The 27,239-nt window shown below is 32.5% G+C and overlaps 1 protein-coding gene across 6 annotated transcripts in view; it reads left to right on the top strand.

Annotated features, from left to right (window-relative positions):
• SLC4A10 (solute carrier family 4 member 10) overlaps positions 1–27,239 on the top strand; it is a 366,372-nt gene that overhangs the window by 239,490 nt on the left and 99,643 nt on the right. For 3 of the 6 annotated variants that reach the window (XM_051986269.1, XM_051986266.1, XM_051986270.1), the window contains exons 6-8: positions 11,040–11,228; positions 23,897–23,988; positions 25,681–25,770. In XM_051986269.1, the coding sequence (XP_051842229.1) occupies positions 11,040–11,228; positions 23,897–23,988; positions 25,681–25,770 (371 nt within the window). The remainder of the gene's footprint in view (positions 1–11,039; positions 11,229–23,896; positions 23,989–25,680; positions 25,771–27,239) is intronic. The other 3 variants (XM_051986268.1, XM_051986272.1, XM_051986271.1) reach the window with 3 other exon arrangements.

Below are 27,239 nucleotides of genomic sequence, written 5' to 3'. Positions count from 1 at the left end.
ATCATTTTTTCTTTTGTTACTAATCTTATAGTCATTCTCTTAATTCTGATTTCATGGGGGTAGAAAGCCAAGGTTCACAACCAGAGAATATTGCCAGGAGGATATTTGTGTTCTAAAATCAGCTTTTCCAGTAGGGAACAGCTTGGAATCTTTAAAAGCATGATTTTCTAGGCACAATTTAGCCAGCTTTCTACTTCCTATTCATTTCTGGACACAGTTTATTGTCCATCCATAAAATAAGCACTGTTTTCTATTTAATTGAAACTTTTAATTTTTCCCCAAATTTTAAAAGCTTCTTCAAATCTAGTATTTTATTTTATCCCTAAATCTAGACAATAATAGATCATATTAAATCTCCATTTTCTTGATTAAACAATAATCACTGATATTCTATTTCCCTCTCTTCCACTTGTTAGGAACAATACTGAATAAAATGGGCCTGACAGTTCTCACTTCTCATTTTAGTATGTTCCAATTTGACATTATTATTAAAATGTCAAGTAATTTCCAACTTCTGCTCTTAGACTTATCCAAACTATTCTCAATTTACTCTTTAAAATTATTTTTGTCTAGTTCTTAGGTACTTAAAAAAATTGTGGCTACACAAATCTCAAAATATTAGACAAAACATTTGACATGACTATATAAGTGATACAATTTTCCAATGATTTTAAATTATGTAAACATAAACTGGAACGAGAATAGGCTATTTTTTCTTCATAACTGAGCTCCGTATGTACCTAACTAAACCTAGGGAAACCAGAGAGAAGAAAAAGCAGAATATATTATGTTCTTAAATCTCTCTTCAAAGATCATAGGATAATAAACCTAGAGTTAGAAGGAACCTGAGAGATATAAAATGGTTTGAGTAGAGTTCTGGGAGGCTAGATGGTAAAGTAAGTAGTAAATTATTACAAATTTCCCAGATTTATCTCCAAACAACCATAAAATAATGTCCCCAAATAAATCTTGAAATAGCAGGACCTGCAAAAATATGAGGTGAAACTTGGATTCAAGTGAAAGAAAAGTACTATCCAGGACAGGAAGCATCCCAGCAAGCCAGCAGAAAACCGCACCAGTGAAAACCAACAGGAAATCTTGAGTCCCAATGTGGTGGAGCAGGCTAACACCAATCTACTCCTTCAGCACAGCACCAAGCACAAGGGTCCCTCACTAGCCTTAGGGCAATATAAGTGTAGTAGCAGATGAACAGCCAGGGCCTACAGCAACTTGTATAATTAAGTTTTAGGCAATACCCCTTCCACCCACGAGCAGAGCTCAAATTTAAAAGAAAGAGGAAAACCCCAAAATGAAAAAATAACAATAACAACAAACAATCTGACCATAAAAAGTTATTATTGTGACAGGGATGATCAAGGCACAAATTCAGAAGAAGACAACTATGTCAAAGCATCTAAGGGCAAAATCCCAGAGGAAAAAAAATAGGAAGTAGAAAAAATGGTCTAATGCCCAGAAAGAGCTCATAAAAGAGTTCAAAAAGGAGTGGTAAGAAAGGTAGAAGAAAAATTGGGAAAGATGAGAATGATACAAGAGAATTGTGAAAAAAGAATCCAGTTTGAAAAGAGAAAACAACTGCTTAAAAAGTAGAATCAGCCAAATGGAAAAGGAGACACAAAAATCCACTGAAGAAAACAACTCCTTACAAAAGTACAATTGGCCAAATAAAAAAGGAAGCACAAAGCTAACAAGGGAAAACAACTCCTTAAAAGTTAGAATTGACAAGTGGAAGCTAATAACTATGAGAGAAGAATCCGCTTCTGTTTTATGGAAGATTTCATCCCATTCACATTCATAGTTAAAATGACTAATTCTGTATTTTCTGCCATCTTATCTCAAGTTATGCTTTCCTTTCTTTTCCTCCTTTTCCTCCCCTCACCCCCCAGTGTTTGCTTCTGACTACCATCTCTCTCAAACAGCCCTCTCCTTTTATAACCTTTCCTTAAACCTTTCCCTTACTACTTCTGTTTTCCTTTCTATTAAGCCTTGCCCTTTCCTTTCCCATTTCCCCTTCCACTTCCCTATAAAGTGAGAGAAGTTTCTCTGTGAAACTAAATATATCTGATATTCTCCCTTTGAGCCAAATCTGATTAAAGTAAGATTCACACAATGTTCATTCCCTTCCCTTCTTTCCCACAATTATAATGGGTCTTCTTTGCCTCTTCATGAGATATAATTTCCTTCATTTTACCTCCATGTCTCTCTTTTTCCAGTACAATCCACTTTCTACCTCTAGTTTACTTTTTATATTATCATAATTAAATTAAATTATACCTACACTCTCTAAGTATACCCACAAGAGAGATATAGTTCTCAATAGTTCTTTCCCTTTTAAAATTTTTGTGCTTCTTTTGAGTTCTGTATTTGGAGATCAAATTTTTTATTCAGATCTGGTCTTTTCATCAGAAATAAATGAAATTCACCTGTTTTGTTGAATGTCCATTTTCTTCCCTGAAAAATAATGCTCAGTTTAGCTGGATAGTTGATTTTTGGCTGCAATCCAAGTTCCTTTGCCTTTTGGAATATTAGATTCCAGGCCTTTTGATCTCTTAAAGTGGAAGCTGCTAGGTCCTGGGTAATCCTGATTGTGGCTCATCAATATTTGAATTGTTTCTTTCTGCCTGCTTGAAATATTTTTATTTTGATCCAATAAGTCTGAAATTTAGTTAAAATGTTACTTGGAGTTTTCATTTTGGGTTCTCTTTAAAGGAGATGATTGGTGAATTTTTTTACCTAAAACCTTCTGTTTTTAGGACATCAGGGAAGTTTTCCTTGATTTCCTAAAAGATGATATGTAGGTTCTTTTTTTCATCATGGTTTTCAGGAAGTTCAATAATCCTTGGATTGTCTCTCCTAGATCTATTTCCAGGCCAGTTGTTTTTTGATTGAGATATTTTACATTTTCTTCTATTTTTTTTTCATTTTTTTTTGGTTTTGTTTGACTGATTCTTGATGTCTCATTGAATTATTCATTTCCATTTGTTCAATTCTAATTTTTAGTGAATTATTTTTGTCAGTTACCTTTTTTAGCTCCATTTGTATTTGGCCAATTGAATTTTTAAATAAGTTGTTTTGTTCATTGCATTTTTTTTCCATTTCACAAATTCTGTTTTTCAACGAATTGGTTTCTTTTTCTTATATATTTTGTAAAAAGTTATATGATTTTTCTATTTCATCAAATATATATTGTAAGGAGTTATTTGTATTTTCCATTTTGTCAAATCTATTCCATAGGGAGTTATATGCTTTTCCCATTTCATTATATCTATTTTTAAAGGCGTTTTCTTCAGATAATTTCTATTTTTCTTTTTCCGTATCCTTTTGCAAAGATTTCATTTCTTTTCCCCATTTTTCTTCTAAATCTCTTTTAAGATCCTTTTTGAATTCTTCCAAGAGAACCTTGTGAAAAGGGGACCAAGTCATATCATCCTTTGGGGCTTCATCTGAAGGTGATTTGCCTTTAGGAACCTCAGAATTTGAGATCAGATCTTCTCTCTCTCCATAAAAGCTGTCTATGGTTAGAGTTCTTTTTGCTTTTTTGCTCATTGTTTTTAAGTTTGAGGTCTGCTGTTAAGGCAAAGGGGTGACAGACACTTTAGTTTGCCCTTGGGCTGGAGTTTCTGACTGACTTTCAGTGCTAAGTGGACGTGGCCAAATCCCTTGTTCTAGAGTTCAGGGGCTCACAATTTGCCTTTTAAATTTGCTTTGGGTGTCTCACAGAAATCTGCTGAACTATTGGCTTGTAACCAGGACAGAGTAGCCAAAGAGCCTCACAGTAGATTTCCTAGTGCATAGATGCCTCAAAGCCCTGGCTCCCTGTCCCAGCTCCTTGCCAAGATCCCTGAGATATGATCTGGGTCAGTAGCCTCTCCCCCTGCCAGATTGAATCAAATAAATTAAAAAGAATGAAAAAATACAATATAAATTACCTCATTGGAAAAGATAGACTGACCTGAAAAATAGATTCAGGAGAGATAATTCCAGAATCACTGTACTGCCTGAAAGCCATAATCAAAAGGAGGACTTGGACAACATCTTTTAATAAAGTATCAAGTAGGGGCAGCTAGATGGTACAGTGGATAATACATCAGCTCTAAAACTCTGATATTTTGGAACCACATGACAAATAAGCATTGAAAGAATAGCAAAATTAAGGGAACTCTTTGGGGAAAAAAATACTGCAAATGGCCAGAAAGAAATAATTCAAATGTTGGGAAACCACAATCAGGCTGCAATATTAAAGGATTGTCATGGAACATGCTATTCCACAAGGCAAAGAAGCTAGAACTACAGCCAAGAATCACCTATGTAGTGATATTAAACATAGTTCTCCAAATTTAAAAAATAATAATTCAATGAAATAGAAGGATTTCAAGTTCTCACAAGGAGACCAGAACTGAACAAAAAATTTGTCCTACAATATCAAGATTTAAGAAAAGCCTAAAAAGGAGAAAAGAGGGGGAATGAGTAATCAGTGGAGATGAACTGTTTATATCATTACATGGGAAGTTGATAACTTGTAATTCTTAAAAATTTTATCACTAGTAATACAGGAAAAGGAATATATAGAGAGACAGAGGACATAAGTATAAGGTTAATTTGAGAGGATGACATAATAATTAAGGGATGAGAAAGAGAAGTACACTGAGTGTAGAAGGGAGAGGGGTAAATTATTTCACTTGAAAAGTCATGAAAGGCCTATTACAATTGAGGGGAAGATGAGAGGGTGAATGATGGGCATCACTTGAACCTTATCCTTATCAGTATTGGTTCAAAGAAGGAATAATATATACAATCAGTTGAATATAGAAATGTACCTTACCAGAAAGGAAAAAAGGAAGGAAGAGATTAAATAAAGGAGGCAGAAAGATTATGTGATCAAAATCTTATTTTATCTCTTCATTACTACCTTCTTGTGGAAAGGGAAAAGGAAAGAAGGAAGGAAAGAAGGGAGAGAGGGAGGGAGGGAGGAAAGAAGGAAGGAAGAATAAAAAAGGAACAAAGGGGAAGAGAAAAGAGAAGAAGGAAAAGAGATAAAAAAGGAAAGAAGGAAGGAGAAAACAAAGAAACAGAAAGAGGAAAATGTAGAGACATAAGAAAGAGAGAGAATAACAAATGCACAGCTTCATAACAAATATGTCTATTCAAAGCAAGACAAAATCCTTGCTTAGTACATCAAGAAAATATATGTCTCATGAGTACCTCATGAGTACAGTAAGGACCATTAAGATACTATTTAGATCTACATACATACATATAAATGGTGTTAATGGATAAAAGTGGTGGCAATTATTCTTTGCAGAAATTTTTCAAGCATAAGAAAGAGGACACCTCATTGTTTTCAGAATAACATGGGTTACACCAAGTTAGCATTACCAGCTAACTTGTAATTACAGGAAGACATTTTTGTAGCCTTTAGTCATTATTCTAAAACCCAGCTGCATCTGGAAAACTTGTCAAAGTTTCTAGTCTCTTTGGAATAGGAGCTCCTTTTAGATAAAAATGTAGGTGTTTTGTACATTAATATCTTTCTAGATATTAGATAAATGTGTATATAGGTGTGTATATGTACATATAGGTGTGTATTTGACTGTGTGTTTTACTTTAGGTTTGTCTGTGGACCAAAGGTTTAATTAATATGGTCATACTTAAATGAAAATAACAATAACAGCTAACATTTATATAATGCTTTTAGTCTTGAAATGCTTTTCTAACATTATCCTGTGAACATCACAACACAAGCTTGTAAGACCAGAACTCCAGATTTTATTTTCCTCATTTCACAATAAAGAAAATGAGATTCAGAAAAGTTCAGACTCTTTGCTATATTTACACAATTTGTAAATTTTAGAGAGAGGACTTGACCTCAACTCTTGTCAAAAGGAAGAAAATTATACTAGAGTGTTTCCTCTCCTAAAAATTTTTCTTCTTTCTAAATCCAAGACAATACAGAAATAGTCTTCTCAACCTCAAATGTTCTGATATAGATAAAATATCCACAAAAAACTGAACATTTTATATCATGATCAAACAATCATTGCCAGTTTTGTGTTTAATGCTCCTCCCTCTAAAATAAAGTTTTTCAGTGTGGTGAAGATTAATAACTGAAATAGCTTTGTTGCCATGTATTTGCTTTAACCTAATTCTGTCACTAAGCAGAAGTAATTAAAAGTCAAACCAAAACTAATACAGTATGAGATCATCAATCATAATCTGTGAGTCATCAAAACAAACAATAAATATATATTTAATGAGGAAAAACCAGCTTTAGTGGATTAGAATATTTCTTTTGTGAGTAAAGTCCACATCTAAATACTTTGCAACTTGCATTCTAGCCTAACTTCCAGAATCCTGAGCCCAGAAAGCTAACATTTTCAACAAATGCTACATTTTCACATTTCTTGTTTTAAAAAGACAAGTATTCCCATGGCAGATTAACTTTCACAGTATTTTAATTAAACCTGATTAAAAATGCTAATACTGGCTGCCAATAACATGAAATCTATTTTTCCCCCTTCAAAGCATCCTCAGAAAGCAGGGCCATCATTTCCTTTGATGTTTCCGTGTCAACCAACAAAGATGGATAAAGATATTTGTAAAGAGAACAAGCGATATCCCCTGGCTTCTAGGATCTTCCACTTTAAGGAAACAAGATTTAAAAGCTATGTAATTCATATTTGCTACAAATCTTTGGTTTTGAATTTTTTAATTTTATGAAGACATTCCTAGGGCTATTTTTGTACAAATGCTCCTAGTTTTTCTAGATTCTGCTGTTCGCCTTTATAAGCCTTACCATCTTTCAGTTTTAATCTGTTTTCTAAGGCACATGTAATCTGTTTATGCTTTTTCTTCCTACCTCTTCATTTACTGCCCACAGCCTGGCATTGTGTTTTGGCAGGCTAAAGTATATTGTTTTAAGTATCATGGCACACTGAGCTTGTAGGACTTGAGACCATGCCCAGAATCATTTTGGTCCATTATTCTTTCTTACTCTTCAAGGCTGTTACCATAATATTTAAAGGTGAAGAAAGTGATGTAAGAAATTAATGAGTCAGATGTTCTCCAGTGCTTAAGTCATATCTAGATAATAAGTTAAGGACTTAAGTGAGGCAATTAACTTGATCATTTTCCTAGTATAGCATTTAGTGAAGTATTACTATAATGGCCTTGGGAGTTTAATAAGTGCTTATGTGTGAGACAGATGGATAAATGAACCATCATTTATATTTGCCTTCTTTTGGGTAAATAGGTTTTAAATAAGATGTTTTAGGGATGATCACTTGGAGATATTAGTTCTGAGAAATCAGAAATGTCAACTTACACATTTTTCTAAGCTTAAGCCTAAAACAAAAGAGAAAGCTTTGCATCTATTTCTAGTAGAAATTGAGGGCAAAAAAAAAAATTCATTAGTATGCAGCAAAGCAAAGTTTTTGTGCAATTGTTTTTCAGTCCTGTGTGACTTTCTATGACTGATTCTGTTTGGGGTTTTCTTGGCAAAAAAACTGCAAGAGTTTTCCATTGTCTTCTCCAGCTTTTTTTATGGATGAGTTAAATGACTTGCCCAAGACCACATAGCTAACAAGAGTTTGAGGTTATATATGAACTCAGATCTTCCTGATGCCATCCCAGTACTCTATCCACAGCACCATCTAGCTGCCCACATATATCAAAATTATTAACTCCACTGAAGCCTCATTTGAACAATATCTCATTGCCTATATGACTGTACACTACCTGTCATTTATTACTGGGTATACTTGTTCTTCCCCTTCAACTACTAAAATCCATTTTTTCCTATAACACTCAACTTAAATGACACCCTTTGCCTGAATTCCTCCAAACTGTCAGTACTTTCTCCCTTAAAGTTTCCTTGTATTCATTTTTGCATGTATGTACACACGTGTCACTTGTCTTTGTAACCACATTCAGTAACCAGAGTTAAAAGGAATCTTAGGCGTGATTATTCTAATACATTTTCCCATGTTCTGTATGATCATAAACTTTGATCAAAACTAAATCAGACTGAACATAACAAATGATTGCAAAAGGAATCAACCTAAAACAAACTTGCAAAAGAAATGCACAATGGAATACAGATATAAATATCTCTCATTAGCATAGGCAACCCATATAAAATATCAAAATAGCGATTATGACTTTATTTAACAGATATGTAGAAAAGGATAAATTTTTACACACACGCACACACACACACGCGCACACACACACACACACACACACACACACATACCTTATCCTACACTAATGAGAATAAAACACATTGGTGGGAAATGATCATATTGCTAATTTTAAAACCTTTGGGACAATGGGAAATGCATAATTTTCTGGTCCTAACATTTGCTCCTATGTTTCTCAATCATTAGGACCAAGTCTTCACCCACCTTCAGGCTAGAGAAAGACTGGAATATAAAGTAAAGATTCAGAACCATCCTAATCAAGGCCTTATATGCCATACTGAATGCTAAAACCCATTACATACTCTTCTGAGAATTCCAGGGAATTTTCCTTTACATAGCAGTGAGTCTTGCAATTAAAATGTGGAGATCAGAGCAATACCTACCTGCATCACTGCTCTGATTCCCAAACCATTTCACCATAAATAGTGAGAGGGCTGAAATAGCCACTGGTGATCTTAAGCACAAGAGTCTGTGTGAAGGAGAAAAATGATATAGAAGTAGAAAATAAGAGATCTTGTTTTCTTATCCCATCATAGGATAAAGATGTCTAATTAAATATAAGATATAAATTTAAAATGTTAAAAAACAACTTGTCTATGAAATATTGGGACACAACTTTCTAAAACATGTAGCTTGCATTGCAGAACTCTGGATATACCTATTCTGGATTTGGGATATCATCTAGGTACAGCTTATTCCTTTTCTTCTTGATATGTAATGTGAGCTAGGTATATGTGAGTTTAGTCCAGTTTCTAAAGACCTATAACTCTCTGTCATTACCAACTCCAGTTTAATAGTGCTTAGCAAGGAAATACAATAACAATTGTTAACACTATCATCATAGGGTACAGGAAATAAAGGTGCCAAAGAACTGATATTTAAGGCACCTCCTGTTTCTCCCATATCAAGTGATTCAGTTTACATTTCCCAATACAAAAAAGTTCTACTGCTAGCTCGGGACTCTCTTCTGCTCAATCCTACTCTTCCCTAGTACTTTTCCTCTCCTGTGACCTCTGGAATATCTCATTGACATGCTTCCCTTCATTTTCAGTCTTTTATTTTCCACATTCTTTCCAGCATCTGTTATTCACAGAATCCTGGCTCTCTTTGGAAGATAGTTCCTCCTTAGCCAACTTCTGCAATGTTGTTGCTTGTTCTCTCATGTCTCTGACACAATAGAAAAGGAATAGGAGAGAGCATGCTCCATGCTCCCTCCATATTCTATCTCTGCCATCATCCCTTCTCCCATATATACCATCTGGTACAGATGCTGCAACTAGATGCTAGAATACTAGATAAATACTAGTTCTGGAATCAGGAAGGTTTGAGTTCAAACTCAATCTTAGAAGCAAGTAACAACTTTGTCTGCTTCGATTTCCTTATCTGTAAAAATAAGGATAATAATCATACCTATTTCCCAGAAATGTATCAAGGATAAAATGAGATAATATTTATTTGTAAGTTGTTTGGCAAACTTTAACATTCAATAGCTATCTTTATTGTGATTTGCCAACCTCCAAATCCCTCTTCTTCCTTTCTTAAGGAGTTCAACATCTATATCAGAGTTTTTCTCTTCAATCCATATCTTGCCCCTGTACTTTGGATTTTTCCTCTAAGACATCCTTTTTTTTTCTCATCTCAGCCTCTTTGGAATTCTTCTTTTCAAGGCTTAGCTGAGACACCATTTCCTCAGTAATTTCCTCTCCACTAGTTGTTAACAATCTTTCCTTCCTTAAATTACACTGTAGGCATTTATCTGTTTACATGCTACATCTCACCTGGAAGCTACAAGTAGTGAAAAAATAGTTGGCCTTGGAGCCATGAAGAACCAGATTCAAGTCTATCACATCCTGACTGTATGAATCAAAACAAGTTTCATAATTTCTTAGTGTCCTGGGTAATTCACAATATAATAGAATCTGTGGCTATCAGTTGCAGAGAAGGTGCTGACCTACATTAACATAGGAAATGTCTTCTTCCAGGAATTCATTAAAACAATTAAATCATGGGTTATGTCCCTATCTCCTATCTCTCTATTAGAATACAAATTTCTTAAGATCAGATTTTTTTTTCCTTTGTCTTTTCATCCTCAGAACAGGTATAATGCCTGGCACAGAGTAACATTTAATAAGCATCTCACACATAGCAAGCACTCAATATTGAATTAATGACATTTTTAAAAATCATAATTAAATACTTATGTGTGTGTGTATAATTTATTTATTTATTATCTCACTCCTTGCCAATAATGGGGATGATTGAGATTTGAATGCACTTTCTCAGTGCACCATTTTGCTCTGTAAAGCTATTGAACAATTCTCTTTTAAGGGGAATTTGGGGAAAGGTTTGTAAATATGATTCATCACTGTGAAAAACTTCTGAGTGGACATCTCCAACAGATAGAGATCCACAACTCATCTGTCACTTAAACTTTTAGGAAAATGCCTAGAACAATGAGATGTTAAATGACTTGCCCAGGGTCACACAGCTAGAATGAGTTAGAGGCAGGGTGTGAATTCAGGTCTTTTTGCTTTTGAGGCAGGTTCCTTATCCCATATACCATTCTGCCACTTTAACATTTCTAATATATCTTATATTGTGAAAATGTCTAACCTCATTCCTCATAACCTAATTCCTCATAAGGAAAACAAATCATTGCCAATAAAGAAATCTTTGGAAATTTTAAAATAATTTCTTCCTAACCTAATGAGAGTGCTATAATTTTGCATATTTTCATTTAAATTCAAAAGTTGTAGTCTGTACTCACATGATATAAATGATGGTGGGCTAAGGCTTTTCATAAAGTTACTTGTCTCTCTTCAGACATGGTTCTTGACCAACAAGTAAGCTCTGGGCAGCTCAGTGAGGATGTCCGCCACAGAGTCCATGAAGCCCTAATGAAACAGCATCACCATCAGAACCAGAAAAAGCTGACTAATAGGATTCCTATTGTTCGATCTTTTGCTGACATCGGCAAGAAGCAGTCAGAACCGAACTCCATGGATAAGAATGGTAAATGTCCTTTCACTGCATTTCAAACCTTGACTTCTGCTTGACAAATTACATTGAACTGTATTTCTTATAGCAAAATGGATTTAATTTATTGAAAGTCTCAACTAATTTATGCATATAACACTTGTATGAAGAAATCCTGATAGGGTTAAATCTGAAGGCTGGGGATATGTTGCCTTAACTAGTGCAGTAAGTTTTCATTCCCTTATAATAAAATTCCTTATTAACCTTGTGTGAGGAAAGCCAATTGGATACACATTTCTTAGGAATCATTTACAAGCTGATAAAGGGCAAAGTATTCATATTGCAGATCATATAAGTAAAAAGACTCATGAAGAGTCTACAGTTCATTCCACACTGCCTCCCCCGGCGGGGTGGGGGGAAGAGGAGGAAATATATATATATATATATATATATATATATATATATATATATATATATATATATATATATATATATATATATATGTGTGTGTATATATATATTAATAATAGCCCTGGATCTTGGGAATAGTATCATTGCTTTTTGCAGTTTTGCATCTCTGGTTCACATGGAGGAGAATATTTTTCATTAAAAAGGGAAGCCTACTTTTGGATGATAAAATCATTATATGTGATTGATTTCTGGTTATCAATTGTTATATCATGCCACGTATAATTTGCTTCAGGCTATCCCTGAAGTGTCTCTTTGCTTTCCTTTGCTGCTCTTCCCCTTCCAATATTAAAGCATTGTGGAGGAGCAATAGTTTAGAATTTCTACTGCCATGCATCTTCCTGCCTAGGAAAATGAAGTTGTAGCGAGTATGGAATGAAGGTGAGAGTGAATGTAAATGATCTGCCTACTATTTCCTTCTATTTTTCTTTCCCAAAACTTTTTGTGAGTTGGCATTCACACTGTAAATTCTATTGTAAGACCAAAACATGCTTATTGGATGTATGGATGGTGTATCATTTTTGGAGGGGCAGTGAAAAAACTATTCTTAAGAACTTTAAAAATTCCTTTTTAAAATGTGTAAAGACAAATTTTTTTTATAGATTTTGTTTTATGTATATATGAAACATAATGTTTCTTACCTCTTTTACCCATGTGTGATACATATACATATACAAATATCCAGGAAAAAATCTTTTGCAAATAGATTAAGATAATTAAGCCATTGAACTGTGTAGGACTTGTTCTCTAAATTGCCTAAGTCTACTTATTGATACCCATATGCTTTTTAAATAATTTATTTAATATAGCACTATAATGGTTGTTATTTTTATAAAACACCATGAATGCATGACCTATTTTAAGTCTTACAGTAGATCTATGTGATAAGCATTACAGATATCTCCATTTTATTGATAAAGAAACTAAAGCTAGGAGGGGTTTGATAGAATCATAGCTATTAATTATCAAAGCAGTATTTAAGCCTAGATTTTAGTGAATCCAGTATTCTATCCAGTAATCTATCTCCTACAACATTCTTCTCTTAAAAAAAACAAAAACAAAAACAAAAAAAAAAACAGTGAACCATGGCATTGTCTTTGTATTGAGAAATGGATTTTTCTGTGTATATTTATAAAATTCATTAAGTATTGTGGAATGTTGGAGGAGTTACTAAAAGACTGGTACACTAATGCATTATTGGTGGTCCAACTATTCTAAAAAACAATTTGGAATTATGTGAAGAAATTATATAACTAAAATGTCCATATCTTTTGCCCCAAAGAGTCTACTGTTAGCCATATATTCTAAGGAGAACACTGACAAAAAGACCTCATATACACCAAAAAAAAACTTTAAAGAAGTATTTTTTGTGGTGGAAAAAGAAAGACCTGGAAATACAGTAAATGCTCATTGATTAAGGAAAGGCTGGGCAAATTGTAGTACATTCATGGAATATTACTGTGCTCTAAGAAATAAGATGAATACAGAGAAGCATAGAAAGACTTTTATGAGCTGATACTAAGTGAAACAGAATCAGAAAAATCATGTACATTATAACTGCAGAAATTGTAAATGAAAACACCAAAAACAACAAGAAAAAGAAAACAATTTAAATAATATATGATAAAATTATTATGGCCAAACTTGTCTTCAAAAAAGAGAAATGAGAAGACATTTCTCTGCATGTTTTTTACAGACATGGGTGCCCATACGTGTGGAACATTGCATATAATGTCAGACTATTTTTAAAGAAATGTTACTTAGTTTTGCTGAACTTTTTCTTCCTTTTTTATTATTTGTTATTGGGAAGCATATGGTTGAAAATGTAGGTAATGTAAAAACAAAAGTTACACATAAAATTTTATTTTTAAAATGGAGTGTTATGGGTAGGTTATGACACATAAGCATACATTTGTAAATTTTAGAGAATATTTCACTTTCTTTTTTCTTTTTTACTACATTGTATATTTAAACCATATCCCTGCCATAATGTCCCAATAAGGCATTCATAGACTGATGGACTGCAAATTTGCTTTCTGAAACATATGGCCACTAACAAATGTTAAAACATTGGAGTTTCTATATTTAAAAGACCTTAGGATAACTTATTATAAGTAGAATATTTTCATTGTGCATGTAATGCCAGTATCTATTTAGAATGATGACTTTCAGAAACCAGAAATGGATATTTTAACTCTTTTAACTGTTTGGTCATGTCTACAATAATGTCAAAGGAACTGACAGAAGAATAAAAAAAAAAAAAAAAAAACTTCAGCGAATCTGTTTCAATTTGGTCTATGTAAGGCCCAAAGTAATTTTCTGAAAAGTAAACCTTTTCCTTTTGGTGGAAGCTTTTTGTCATGGGCAATGACTTCTATTTTAGAATTTGCAGTGTAAGTTAAGGGCTCATTTAAAGAGGCAATGATATTGTATTATAAATGTATTATGTTTATCTCTTAATTTTTCTAAGGATAGCTTTTGCTAACTAATAGAAGGAGAAAGAGAAAAACAGGGACAGAAACAGAGAAGTAAATGGATTGATAGGTTTAGATAAAATGAATAAAAAAATAGTGCTTTTAATAGGTTGTAGATAAAATGAATAAAAATAATGCTTTATCTGATTATATCTCTTTAACCTAAATTGCCTAAACCAACTCACTCAGTTAACATCTATAGACAAAGTTACAGTGGTCAATATTGCCCTAAGTCTATTACTACTGGAACTCTTACTATAACATGAAGTCTCAGTATGTATTTCATGTATTTTAGTGGTAAAACTATTTCAGATTAAATAGATAACCACTATGAATTTGAGTCAGAATAATTCTAAAATAATTTTACCACCCAGCTTTAATCTTTGTTCATATAGCTCCACAGCAAGTCACATTTTAGGGTAGTAAGAAGCCAGCAATATTTCTAATATGATTTATAACAACCAATTAAGGAGCATTTGCAGTGTGCTGTAAGAAATGGTTTTCTTTGGGAGCTTTGTAACACCTTTTGTGGTTCTGTTTTGTTCCCCTACATACTTTACATAATTATATATATATAAAGATCTGAAAACATGAATAAGATTCACTATTCAGGAAAATAAAATTCTCTTCAAGCAACAAAGTGCAAAAAACCTTATTAATGGAGTTCTGATTTATTTTAAAGGCTCTAAATTTTTTAAACTATGAATAATGGAGAAAAACACATGATTTCTATAGATTTTAGTACAAATTTCATATTACATATTACAATAGCTCATTGGAACATAGATTTGAATAGTTAGTCCAACTCCTCATTTGACTAATAAGAAAACTGAAATCAAGTGAGACCTAATGACTTGTTTAAAACCACAGCTAAGTGACAAAACCAGAATCTAAGTCCTCTGTTATCAATGTTCTTTTGGTAGATGTAGACTGTAGTATAGACTATAGATGTAAACAGTAGTACATACAATAATGCAAAACTGAAGTCAGTTTTAAAGGATGAAAATAACATCTTCTTCCTATATCAAATTAATATTTGTTTCTTGCAAAATAATTGACTAATTTTTCTCTCCAAATTATAGGAGACAAATTCCTTAAGTTGGAGGTTCCTAGAAACACTAAGATCTATTCCAATTTCCCCCGAGAATATGGATAAAGGTCTTTATCTCATGCTGCATGTTCATCTTCTTCTGAAAAGAATAAATTGTAGTCTCCCCAAAGCCAACTGATGTTAGGAGGACAAGGGAGACATATAGAATATTGTTTCTCCCTCCTCCAACTACTTGCCTCCTCTGAACATGCTAACCATTAGAAAACATTCAAATGTAAATTTCCCCTAAGGCATTCTTTTTGTGAACTCCCATCTTATGGGGTTCACAATCTCAGGATTGGGGACAGGGAGTGATTCTTCCACCCCAAGTTTGTACTTTTCAGTTTTGTATTTTTAGCAACTTTTGGTAGTGAATCTAAACTTCTAATCTACTTGCTTTATGCTTCATACAATTTTCTTTTGTTTTATGCACATTCTTTACAGGGCTAAGATGTCAGAGTGCTATGGATTTACCATGCATTTTTAATGCCACCATGCTGTGTTTAACTTTCACTTTTCATTAAGCATCAAAACTGTGAGAATTAGATGCCTGATTCTGATGTTCCAATAAAAAGTGACAGTTGCATTTGGCATAATAACAGAAAAAAATTATAGAAAAATAATATCGACTTTGACTTTAGAGCCCTGGAAAGAGTGTTGGTGAAAAGTGCTCAAAATAAATGTATTGAGAGTATTTGAATTATTCCTTTGACGCCAAAAGGATCTAGCTAAAAATAAGTTTTTTACATTACATCTAGTCTTCTTGTCATAGATGACCCAGAAAACAAATCCTTGTATATTAGCACATTTTATATTCAAAGAGGTAGAGTTAGAATTAGAACTCTATTACATTATATAGAAATGTACCTGATTACCTCTGAGAATGGAATATTGTGTTCCCTCTTTTTATGATCCAGCTCCTATAATTTTTTTCTGTCAGTCATTTCACTGTTCTCTACTTTCTTTACTAATTTTCAATTTATTTCCCTTGAGAATATATATACATATATATATTTTTTCCTAGTCTTCTTAATTCCAAAATGGTGCCACTGATTAAAGTCCCAGCATGAATTACAGAAGACTTCAAAGGATCCAAACCACAGTTAGAGAAATAATGTTCAGGGCAGCAATAGGCCACTGAAGAAAATTTGGTTATGAAGCATGAATGTACTGCTTTAGGTTCATTCAGGCTGCTACCAAATAGAATAATGAATAATAAGAAGTAATGAGATTGATTAAGTGACTTGTGGAAAACTGTCTTGTCACTGTAGGTTCTCAATATACTTTGTATATATACTATACAATATACTCTACTTTGTTTCACTATCAGACTTAAAATGGTTTTCTACATTCAATATTTGTACTCTTTTCTGGTTTCTTAAACTCATCATAGATCACAAAAAGAAATGGAGGAAGTGATTCCCCTAATCTGACTTTGCCTTTTGATGGGCAGAAAGAAGTTAGAATAATAATTTGGGAGAATTTTAGGGAGAAATTCTAAGAGGGAAAATTTGTTTTAAAAATGTGAGCAATTGACAGAATTAACCTGGCAAGAATAACAGTAAAACCCTATTGAATAAAGATTCAGGTGACATGACTGGCAATACTCCAGTACAAAGCTAATGAACAAACAAAAGCATGTTTGTTTGTAGAATCTGTTAACTTGAGGTAGGCTTCTTAGTCTTTCTCTGATTATAGAACAAGTCCAAATTTTGGCCTCTATTTTGGTATGATATGTTAGGGGGTTGTTTCTTGTATTTTATTAATTATTCACAGGCTTACTAATTTTCCTCTATGGTGTGTTACCTGCATCCTTTTCATGTTATTAAAATAGAGCTCACCTAATCAACATTTTCTGAATATTTACTCTTTCTTTCTCCATATCTCCTGTTCTCATGAGTAGATGTATATTGTACATGTATGTAATTTTGTCATTCATCTTTATATTTCTTTATTTTGCTCTGTCTTGTGTCTGTCTCTAACAGGCTCATCTCATCTTTGTACTTCCCTCATCTCCTATCCTTTGGGTACTCTAAATGCTCGTTGAAGGTTTCTGAGGTAGTGTAAAACCTATCCAGCTTGGGCTCCAGGTCAATAGTAATGTACATCCATGTCTTCATACTAGTCTCCTACTGAACACATATATGAAGTAATGAAAGCATAATGCAATTTACTTGGGTCATTTAATATTCTTCTTACGGTTGGTATTTAGTCAAATGGACCAACTAGAAATTATTTAGACTCATTTTAAAATAAATTTCCAATTGTTTAAACACACATTGTTTAATTGAGGAAAAAAATGAGGAAGAAAAGTTTTTTACAAATGTTATAGATTTACATGAATTCATATATTGTAGAAGTTATTTTGTATAAAACATTTTTTAAGGCTGCCTCTTTGCAATTGCTCTGATAAGTCATCCCTCATAATTGGAATGTATTTTGTCCAAACTCTATCTCTTAGATTTCCTTATTATCTTGTAAGAATCAATTCAAATGTCACCTTCTCCATGAAGCCCAGCCTAAAACTGCCAGCTATTAGTGGTCACTTTCTTCTCAAATATCCTAAGATAGAATATGATGGTTCTCTTGTCCTTTTTTTCACTACTGATTCTGTATTATACTTATAAAATGTAGTCTTTGGAAATAGGAACTGTTTGGGTGTCCTGTTTTATTTGTTATCAATGTCTTGCATATTTAATAAAAGTTTGCTAAATTTAATTGTTTAATTGCAATGGAATGACCTGAGGTATAGATATTTGAAACATTATGATATTGTCACTGGTCACACATAATGCTTTTGACTCCTTCTTGGTCTACACTATTTCCATTCTAGTGTGCCCTTCAGAAAACATGGGCATTTTCTTCTTCTTGAATCTAACAGTGTGTTTTTAATGATGGTATAGATTCTTTCTTGTCTGTAAGGTTACATCATATACAGTGATGGAGAGGAAAATGTGATGTCTCTAAAAGAATGCACACATTTAAATTGAATGGGTACAATATAAGATCATTTTGCTAATATGTAATTTTAATGAAAAACCTCACATTGAATGTTCAGGCATTGTTACAAATTATATAGATTTAGAAACCAGTTCTCTTTGATTCTAATAGTTTAGAAAAGAAGTGTATTACTATATAAGAAATAGCGATGGATAATCCTAAATTACTTAAATATTTGCATTTTTAACACTCCTGGTCACTTACCAATTAGAATGTTAAAAGTTATTATTGGTTAAGGCTATTTTTGCCCTTTATTGCTTTTGTTTAATTATTATACTTACTATACTATACTTCAGCTCCATTACTATACTTAAAAGGTTAATGTTGAATACAGCATGAGACTAGACAAGGGACCAACTTCTACAATTTATGAACTCATTTAATTCTTATATTAATTAGTCTTTAAAGATTTTGCATAAAGTCAATGAATGACTACTGTCATTTTTTGCCAGTTTTGTGTGTGTGCGCTTCCATGTTTTCAAAGGTAATCTGACACCTCAGTAACGGGTATATTTGGACATTATAATAACTGGTTTACATGAAGAAATGAAAAATACATACAAATTTTAATGGGCATAGTAAAGATTGTATGAAGAAAAATATGGGAGAGTCAACATTAATAATCATGGTGGAGAGCAATATGCTGTTCTTCATCTCTTATTATGTGTGTATATGCATATACCATGTATATACAATTACCATTCATAAAGTTTGAAATTTGCCAATACCCACATATGTATACATTAAGATTAAAGAGCAACTTGAGCAAATGCTACTCTATTCACAAACACAAAAATTAACTATGTATCCCAAGCTTAAGTCCTGTTTAGAGGGTCATAGTCTGCTTTATGCATTGTAATTAGTAACTTACTTGTTTTTGTTTCTGTACTAGATTGTAAACTCCTTGAGGAAAAGGACTATGTTGTCCTAATTTCTGTATCCCTTCTTTCACAGTGCTTTCCAAATAAGTTGAAAGCTCAATAAATGTTTGTTGAATTGAATTGAATTTCACTGGGGAAAAAAATATTTCTAGCTTATGTAAAATGATGTGCTTCATCAGAAACTATTATTCTCTATATATTGATTGAGCTTGGGCTTTCATTAGAAAATATGGTTGTACTTTACATAGGATTGTAAAATTCAAGCCAATTATCACTTGCTAACATAATGACTGAAATAATCTAAAAGGATCTCAGTTCAAACAAGCAAATGATTACAGTTGACAGTAGAAGTGTAAATATAGCCCTAATTAAATTACATTTCTAATACTTAGTCCCTCCCATAACCCAAGTTTGGTTTTAAGTCATTACATATATATAGCAAAGTATCTGACCCCACTGATGGTATCTTTAAGAACAAAGAAACAAACAAAAACATTTATTTTTTCTTATTGAGAAAATAGATTTTTTTATATTTTGCCTTATAGAAATGTTGACTTAGATTTGTGATTTCAGTGACACAGGAATATTCTAAAGAACTTCCTTTACCAATATAGGGCCCAGTATAGCATCTTAGAGTCTTATAATTTCTAGGGACATTGAGAATTTAAGAGGCTCAAAGTCACATAGTTAGAAAGTATCAATGGTGGGACTAGCATCAAGGTTTTCTTATACCAAGTCTAGTTATTTATTTACACAAATATGCTGCCTTTCCATGCTATCTATCTGATATTAACAATTTTACATTTGTATCTAATAGCTTTTGAGAAGAATTCCTAGCTTTAATGTCCTCTAAAAAGCTTGAAAGGCTCTTTTCATTAGAAAGATAATATACTATAAATTCCTGGTTCGTTAATAAAAAGTGAAGTTAAGTGGTGGTTTAGATTACTGTATACACTGCAATGATTTGTTTTTCTATATTAACAGAGCAATAGAGCTTGAATCAGTGCTTTCATTGGCTTAGGATACACATAAAGGAGGGAGATCCCATTCTCAATGTATATTGTCTCTTATGCTACTACTTATTGTTGTTATCACTGCCTAGAAAAATGAAAAATGAAGCAAAATGCCCAAGGTCATTTAGATACTATACTTTAAAGTTAAGATTTGAACCAAGGTGTTTGTAGTCTATTCTCTATCCACTATTCTCTGTAAATTTCCTTTTAAGGCTAAGTTTAATAGATCCTAGCAAGGTAGCTGTGTGACTACAGAGGAAAGTCCAAGTTATAAATCTATAAAGCCCAGCCTTCAAATGAATGAATTAGCACCAGATTTCCCAGAAATGTGTGATAGGCGGAGGAGAGAAGTGCCACTTCCTTCAATAGGACCTGTCCTGCCTCTCCTACCCTCAGGGTGAAGTCTATTTGCATCTAATTATAGTCTAGAGCTAGCAAATATTTTCCAGCATAACCTACTCAGAAAAATAAAGGTGTAAGATGGTCCCTAATAACTACAAATATATAATTTTGCCCCCATCTTCTGGTTTACTTTACATATTACAATCTATATATAATTTATAGTCTTTGATATTTGTCTGAGGTTCATATAAGTTAAACTATTTGCCTACTATGAGCACCTAACTAGTAAGTGCCAAAATTGCTTGAAACCAGGTCTTAAGTCCAAATCCAAGAGGAACAGAATTGCCTACAGCATGCTATTATAACTTGCTTCCACCTACATTACTACATAAACATATATCTACATATCTATGTCCCTATTCATATATATCTGTCATATAGAGATGTACTGAGCCTGAATGAGCCCACCATCCTAGGGATTAACTTCCAGAAACTTCCAAAATATCCTTGAAGTTCTTGAAAGTTTCTAGGAGACCTCTGGCAGATAGATATAAATATAGAAACAGAGATAAAATGCATATATCTACATTTGCATATATTGGCAATGTGATGATACAATGAATAAAGTGCTAGATCCGAAGTCAGGAAGATCTTCTCAAGTTCATATCTGGTTTCAGACACTTGCTAGCTATGTGATCCTGGGCAAGTTACTTAATCCTTTTTGCCTCAGTTTAATCATCTGTAAAATGAGCTGGAGAAGGAAATGGCAAACCACTCCAGTAGCTTTCTAAGAAAATATCAGATGAAGTCACAAAAAAATTGGACATGACAGAAAAATGACAAAACAACAACAAATACATGCATATACTTTTACATGTATAGAGCCTCATCTTTCCAGATAAGGAAAATACCTTCACCAACACAAGTCAGCAACTTCTTTGCAACTTATTCTTAGTGTTGTCTAGAGCGCTAAAAAGTTTAATAACTTATTTAGGAGCACAGAGCCAATATCTGTCAGAGGTAGGGTTTCAACCTAGGTCTTCCTGTCTCCAAGATTAACTATCCACTAAAACTTTGTCTTAAAGAACAAGAGTTTTCAAATCCTTTCCTAGTAATGAGTGATAATGTTTATCAATAATTACTGACATGAAGTTATTACTTTGTCCACACTTCATAATTCTGGAACAGGGATAAAACAAATTAGTGATCTGCAAATAATATCAAAGCAAATTAAGATGTGTAAAATGCATATGCTTAAATATTCAAACATATTGAGTGATTTGAGAGCTGTTTATTAAACAGCCTGTGTTAGAAATACGAAAATGAAAACATAGTTTACTTAATGTAGCTATAGATTTTGGCTTTTTAAAAAATGTTTTCTATCCAATTGAAAATCATATACATGGTTGATTCTGCAATAATTTTAATTCTTCTTGTTTTCTGATGAATTAAAATAGAGTTTTCTTGGATGTTTTTATATTTTATAAAGATTTCTATAAAGTAATATTCCTTCTTTGACAAATATTCATTTCAACAAATATTTATTAAATGCTTTCTTTTTGTAAGGCACTGTGCTTTGTTTAGATATTTATTAATGAAAACGTCATTATCCAAAGTGCTATTACAGAAAAGTATTCAGTAAATTTAGGTTTAAATATATTTAATGTTCTTGTTCATGAAAACAAGAAGAAATGATGCGAAACTGGTGATTGAAGACATCTGTTCATGGCAAAATGCATTACATAAAGTTTTTTTTTTAATTGCAGTTGTAATTTTGAGAATGGTAAATTGAATGGCTGCTAATGAACAGTTCACATTCATAACTGCAAGTCTGCAGCTAGAAATGGGAGAATGGAAATTGTTTCTGTATTTAATTCTGACATTTTGGAAAAGTTCCAGATTCTTCTTTGAAACAAATGAAAAATTAGAACTTCTTCCCATTATTCTGGAATAACTTGTGTCACTCTAAATAAAATTGTTTTTAGCTTTAACCTTTAAAAAGCTCTATTTTTTTTTCACTTTGTTCAGTGAAATTAAAGGAATGTTTAAGCTCTGTTTTTGTAAGTCATTTTAATTTTCAGGAATTATGTGTCTGATCTAAAAAATGAATCGTATTTGATACAGTTAACTATGTAAAAGGCAAAATGATTATGCTTCTTGCTAACAGTGTTATTCAAATGTAGTTTTTCAGGTTTCATACAATAAGTATAGGTTGGTAGACAACTGAAAGATAGTGATATCTGAGACTAGATAAGCACAATAATCCTGAGAAATTCAAACTAATACAGATTTGAGTACTTAGAAACAATTTCATGGAGGCAGTACTTACTATGGACCATGAAAAATGAAGCAGGCTTCATAACATAAATGTTTTTTTTTAATACAATTCTCACATTTAAGGACTGTGAATATAGGAAAAATGAGATACTTCCTAAACAATGAACTTCAGACTTTTATGCTCTTATGACTTAAATAGAAAAGATAGGACCCTAGGTCATATTCACCTTGTGATAAAGGATATGAATATAATTAGAAAGGGAAAAGACCAACTTTATTAAATTAGCTTGCTCACCACAAGTTCCAAGTATGATTACAAAGAATTTTTCATGAATCTTTTCTGGTCATCAAAAACTTGATATGAGCCTACCCTTTACCCCGGAATCCAGCTCTAATAAGAAAGTATCAGTATTATACCTTACGAGGGTTGGTGAAATGCCAGTGCAATTCAAGAATTTATTGATCACTATATTTTCACTGAGTTCTTTCCCATGCTAACACATATTTGACTTATGATGAAATTGAGTCTCATTACATCCAGTAATCAATCAAATAGTTCTTAGTATTCTGCAACATACAGGTAATTGACCATGATGCTCTTTTCTATAGAGTTCCATCAGAGCCAAAGTAAAAATATTCTTTCTCTTCAAGGACATTGTGGGTTTCACAGGAGTAGAAAATGTATTATAATGTTTTCAAAAAATTTCCCTTAAATATTATCAATCCAATTCTTTTCTTAACCACCTGGAGTTGGTTTCTTCTTTTAGAAATTTTTAAATGGCTAGATTTTTTAACATTTGTTTTTAGGAACTGTCCTGTATAATATACTGTAATTTGAACTCACCATAGAGACCTTTAAATGCAATTTGGAAATATGATATCAATTTTTTTTCATATTACCTTGATTTAGATTTTTATTTTGAGAATAGGTTTCTATTATCTCATCTGAGTTCTCCCATTTCTATATGCAAATTTTTGTCTGAGAATGTGCCTGTTAATATAGTTATGCCTATAATGATCTTTCATGCTCATATATTTCATAAATTCAGTAGGAAACACAAGTAATGTAGTTATCTGTAATTTGCACTTCTCTTAATAGTTCTACAATTATGTATGTAGTAATTGCTTGCATTTTGTAATGATAATCTTTTTTTTTTAGCAGCTCAAGTTGTTTCTCCTCAGTCTACACCAGCCAGTGTTGAAAATAAAAATGATGTGAGCAGAGAAAACAGCACTGTCGATTTTAGTAAGGTAAATAAGTTATTGGTTTTGTTTTCATTTTTATTTGGGGGGCATATATAAACAAGTTTGTTTTCCTCTAAAAGTTACCAAGCCATATTCCAAATAATTCTTGTTAATATAAGTGTTGTTTTTAATTAACAGTTATTTCATTTCTCAGCCAAAATCGGTGTCTAACTGTAGATAATAGTAGCATATTATTTACAATATAAGGGTTTGCTAACCCCCCAAAAAAATACCATAAATATACACATTTATGCATCAGGTTTCAGCTATTGAGCAAATATTTCTTTCAAGTGAAATAATAAAATTTTAATCTAAGAGAGTTTGAAGACTAGATCCTTTCCCCATAGGATAGTACCACCTTTTATATATCTATATAAATATAGATACATTTATATTTATATGTGTATACATATGTACTCATGTTGTACTCATATATCTATAATGGTGCATAGTGGATGAGTAGTTCTGCCTTCAAGACTTGCCTTTGCCATATAATAGCTGGGTGGCCAATTAATTTTTCAGTGCCTTCACTAAGTAAGACTTAAAATGGAAGAACACTTGACTAGCTGCACTATCAAAGGGAACTTCCTCAATTGTTCTCTGCACCAATGAAATCAGAGACTTAAACAAAACACTAAAATTTATCCACTTCCTTTGTGTATATGTGTACATACATTTGTGCAACATATATTTTCATGGCTCTTCTTAGGATGTCTTTTAAGTATTTTTCCTCACACATTTGGAAAGAAAGAAAGAGAAAAAGAAAGAAAAATAAAATCCAAATGAATGCATCATTGCTTACACAGAGGCATACTTTAACATGTCAAGCATGGCTTACTACATCTGAACATATATTGAAATGTATTTTGAATTAAATCACAGAAAATAAAACTGGTTCACAAAATCAAAGCACAGATTTCAATTGAAGGCACACATTATATCCTGTATTTGAAATGATCTCTGTTAGGTAAATAATATATCAATCAAAAAGAAGTGAGTACATGGACTATTTTTCCTATAGGCAAGCCTATGTGCTAGTCTCTGACTGATCAATGAACATGAAACAAAAGTAGTTTCAACCATGCCTGATCAATGAAAAAACTGAATATACCCTTGATTATTTTAATAAAACAATTTACAAAACCATGGGTCTAAGAAGTTGAAATAACAGTTACTTTAACTAACGTGTAATAAAACATGCAATCATATGGAAATGGAAACTATGATTCCAGAAAACCTAAGAGGAAAAATGTTACTCCTCTCCTGACAAAGAGGTGATGGACTTAATTTGCAGAATATGACTCTCAGTTTTGGACACAGCTAATATGAAAATCTGTTTAGTTTAGTTTGACTATGTGCTTTTGTTACAAGAGTTTTGTTGGGGGGGGGGGGTTTCCCCTGGTGGGTAAGGAGAGATGGGAGAGATGGAAAATAAATGCTTGTTAATTATAAAAATGAACTTGAAATTGAAAAAAGAAATGGGGGAAGGGTAAGGGAAAGGGATGAGGTAAGGAAACTCCTTTAACTCAAGTTTTTAACAAGACTAATCCTGAGCTGCTTTATGGAATCTGGAATCTGTCTGCTAACCAGCCTAACTGATCCAGGTCTAGTTCCAAGCATATATGTTCCTTCTGTTTCCTGGCTGAGTATCCACAACAGCATATTACACCAGCTGAAGTCTGTTAATTGTGTGTGCAGGGACTGGGAGGCCAGCAAAAAGGGCATAATAGTCCATGTGGGATGAAACAAAAGCTTGAAAAAGGACCTCCACATCAGCAAGAGAGAGAGGTGAGGGTGTACTCTGGATCCATTTCTACAGTAGTTAAAAGCATATTTCACCATATGGAGACACATGGTTCTAAAGTTAGGCTAGTATAAATTTATTCCATCCATCAACTTTTTTTTTAAGCTCTTTTTAAGACATTTTGCATCTTCATTCATCTGACAGCTGGAATAGAATTACTGTCTCAAACAGGCATACACAGAATTCAAATAACATTCCTGGTACCTGAAACTATAGTGTATGAAGATAGTGGCACTAACTGCTTTACTTTATAAAGACTTTCACAGTGTATCAAGGTCACATTTATTTTTTTTTCAAAACTAGTGCAGAATACAATAAACCAAATTGCTCTGCCTTCCCAAGAAATCACTTAAAAAATGTTTTACCTTTGTAACCCTATGTCTTTGTCTTTGTGTATCTTTTTTTTTCTTTAAAAAAATCTATCATGTCCTTATTTGGAAAAAAAAAAAACTTTCACATTGAAAAAAAACTATAGGTAGCAAATTAGAAAGATTTGTATCACTTTTGTAACCCTATGTATTGTTAAGAAGTTGTAGTTAGATAAACATAAAAAGCAGACCTACTTTCCATTAACCTTTTCCATATATATGTATTTATATTGATATTTCTTAGAAAATCCACTTTTTTCAATGATCTTTCCCGTTTTTAAAAAGTATGATTTAAGTAGTTAAAGTCTAAGTTAAATAATTATTTTTTAAAAAATATTCTATATACATGTCAATCAAGTTGCAGATCTAAACCTCTTGTTTTTCTGTCCTACTGAAAAGATTTTGGATTAAAACTTCTATGAGATTCTACCTTATTTACATCTTTATGAAGAAGGTACCTCAAAAATATTAAAAATACTTTTTTGCTTTTTAATCAGAAAAAATAGAAGAAGGCAAAGGCAACAGTTATCCCTCACTTCAAAAATGCCTACCCACCCATTACAATGTGATTTATTTCTAGTTTCTTTGGTCCTTGATAAAAATTCAGTCTTGTTCAAATTATTAAAAGTTCTGATAATTTCTCTGATAAATTCTCTATAATATGATGTTATGAATTTCCAAGCAAATTCTTAATATTTTAGTTCATTGTGTGTTAGTATGAAATTCCTCCATAGAGCTTGTATTTGTAGCTCCAAAATTTATGAAAACTATAGTTTCTCTTTCAAATCTTATAAAAAAACAAACTAAATTCCAAAACTTCTCATATTATCTGTCCATGTTGCCTATTTATGTGATTTTTGGCATTGCAATTGGGAACAATATCATTTGTGTAATTTACAATATAGTAGAAAACAGAATCTTACCTGTCCATATAAATGTGATTTTTTAAAATACATGTTAAAAATATTGAATTTCTTTTTTCCCAAAAATCAACACTTAGTGAATAAAATTCCCACATTTTTCAAACACCATTAGTTTTTTTTCTCCTTTGTAGTAACCTCCAATGGCTATAAATATTGGGTTTC

This window comes from Antechinus flavipes, chromosome 3, assembly GCF_016432865.1.
Source record: "Antechinus flavipes isolate AdamAnt ecotype Samford, QLD, Australia chromosome 3, AdamAnt_v2, whole genome shotgun sequence".
Lineage (NCBI taxonomy): Eukaryota > Metazoa > Chordata > Mammalia > Dasyuromorphia > Dasyuridae > Antechinus > Antechinus flavipes.
Note: the sequence above shows the minus strand (reverse complement) of the source record. Positions and strands in the feature narration are given on the sequence as shown.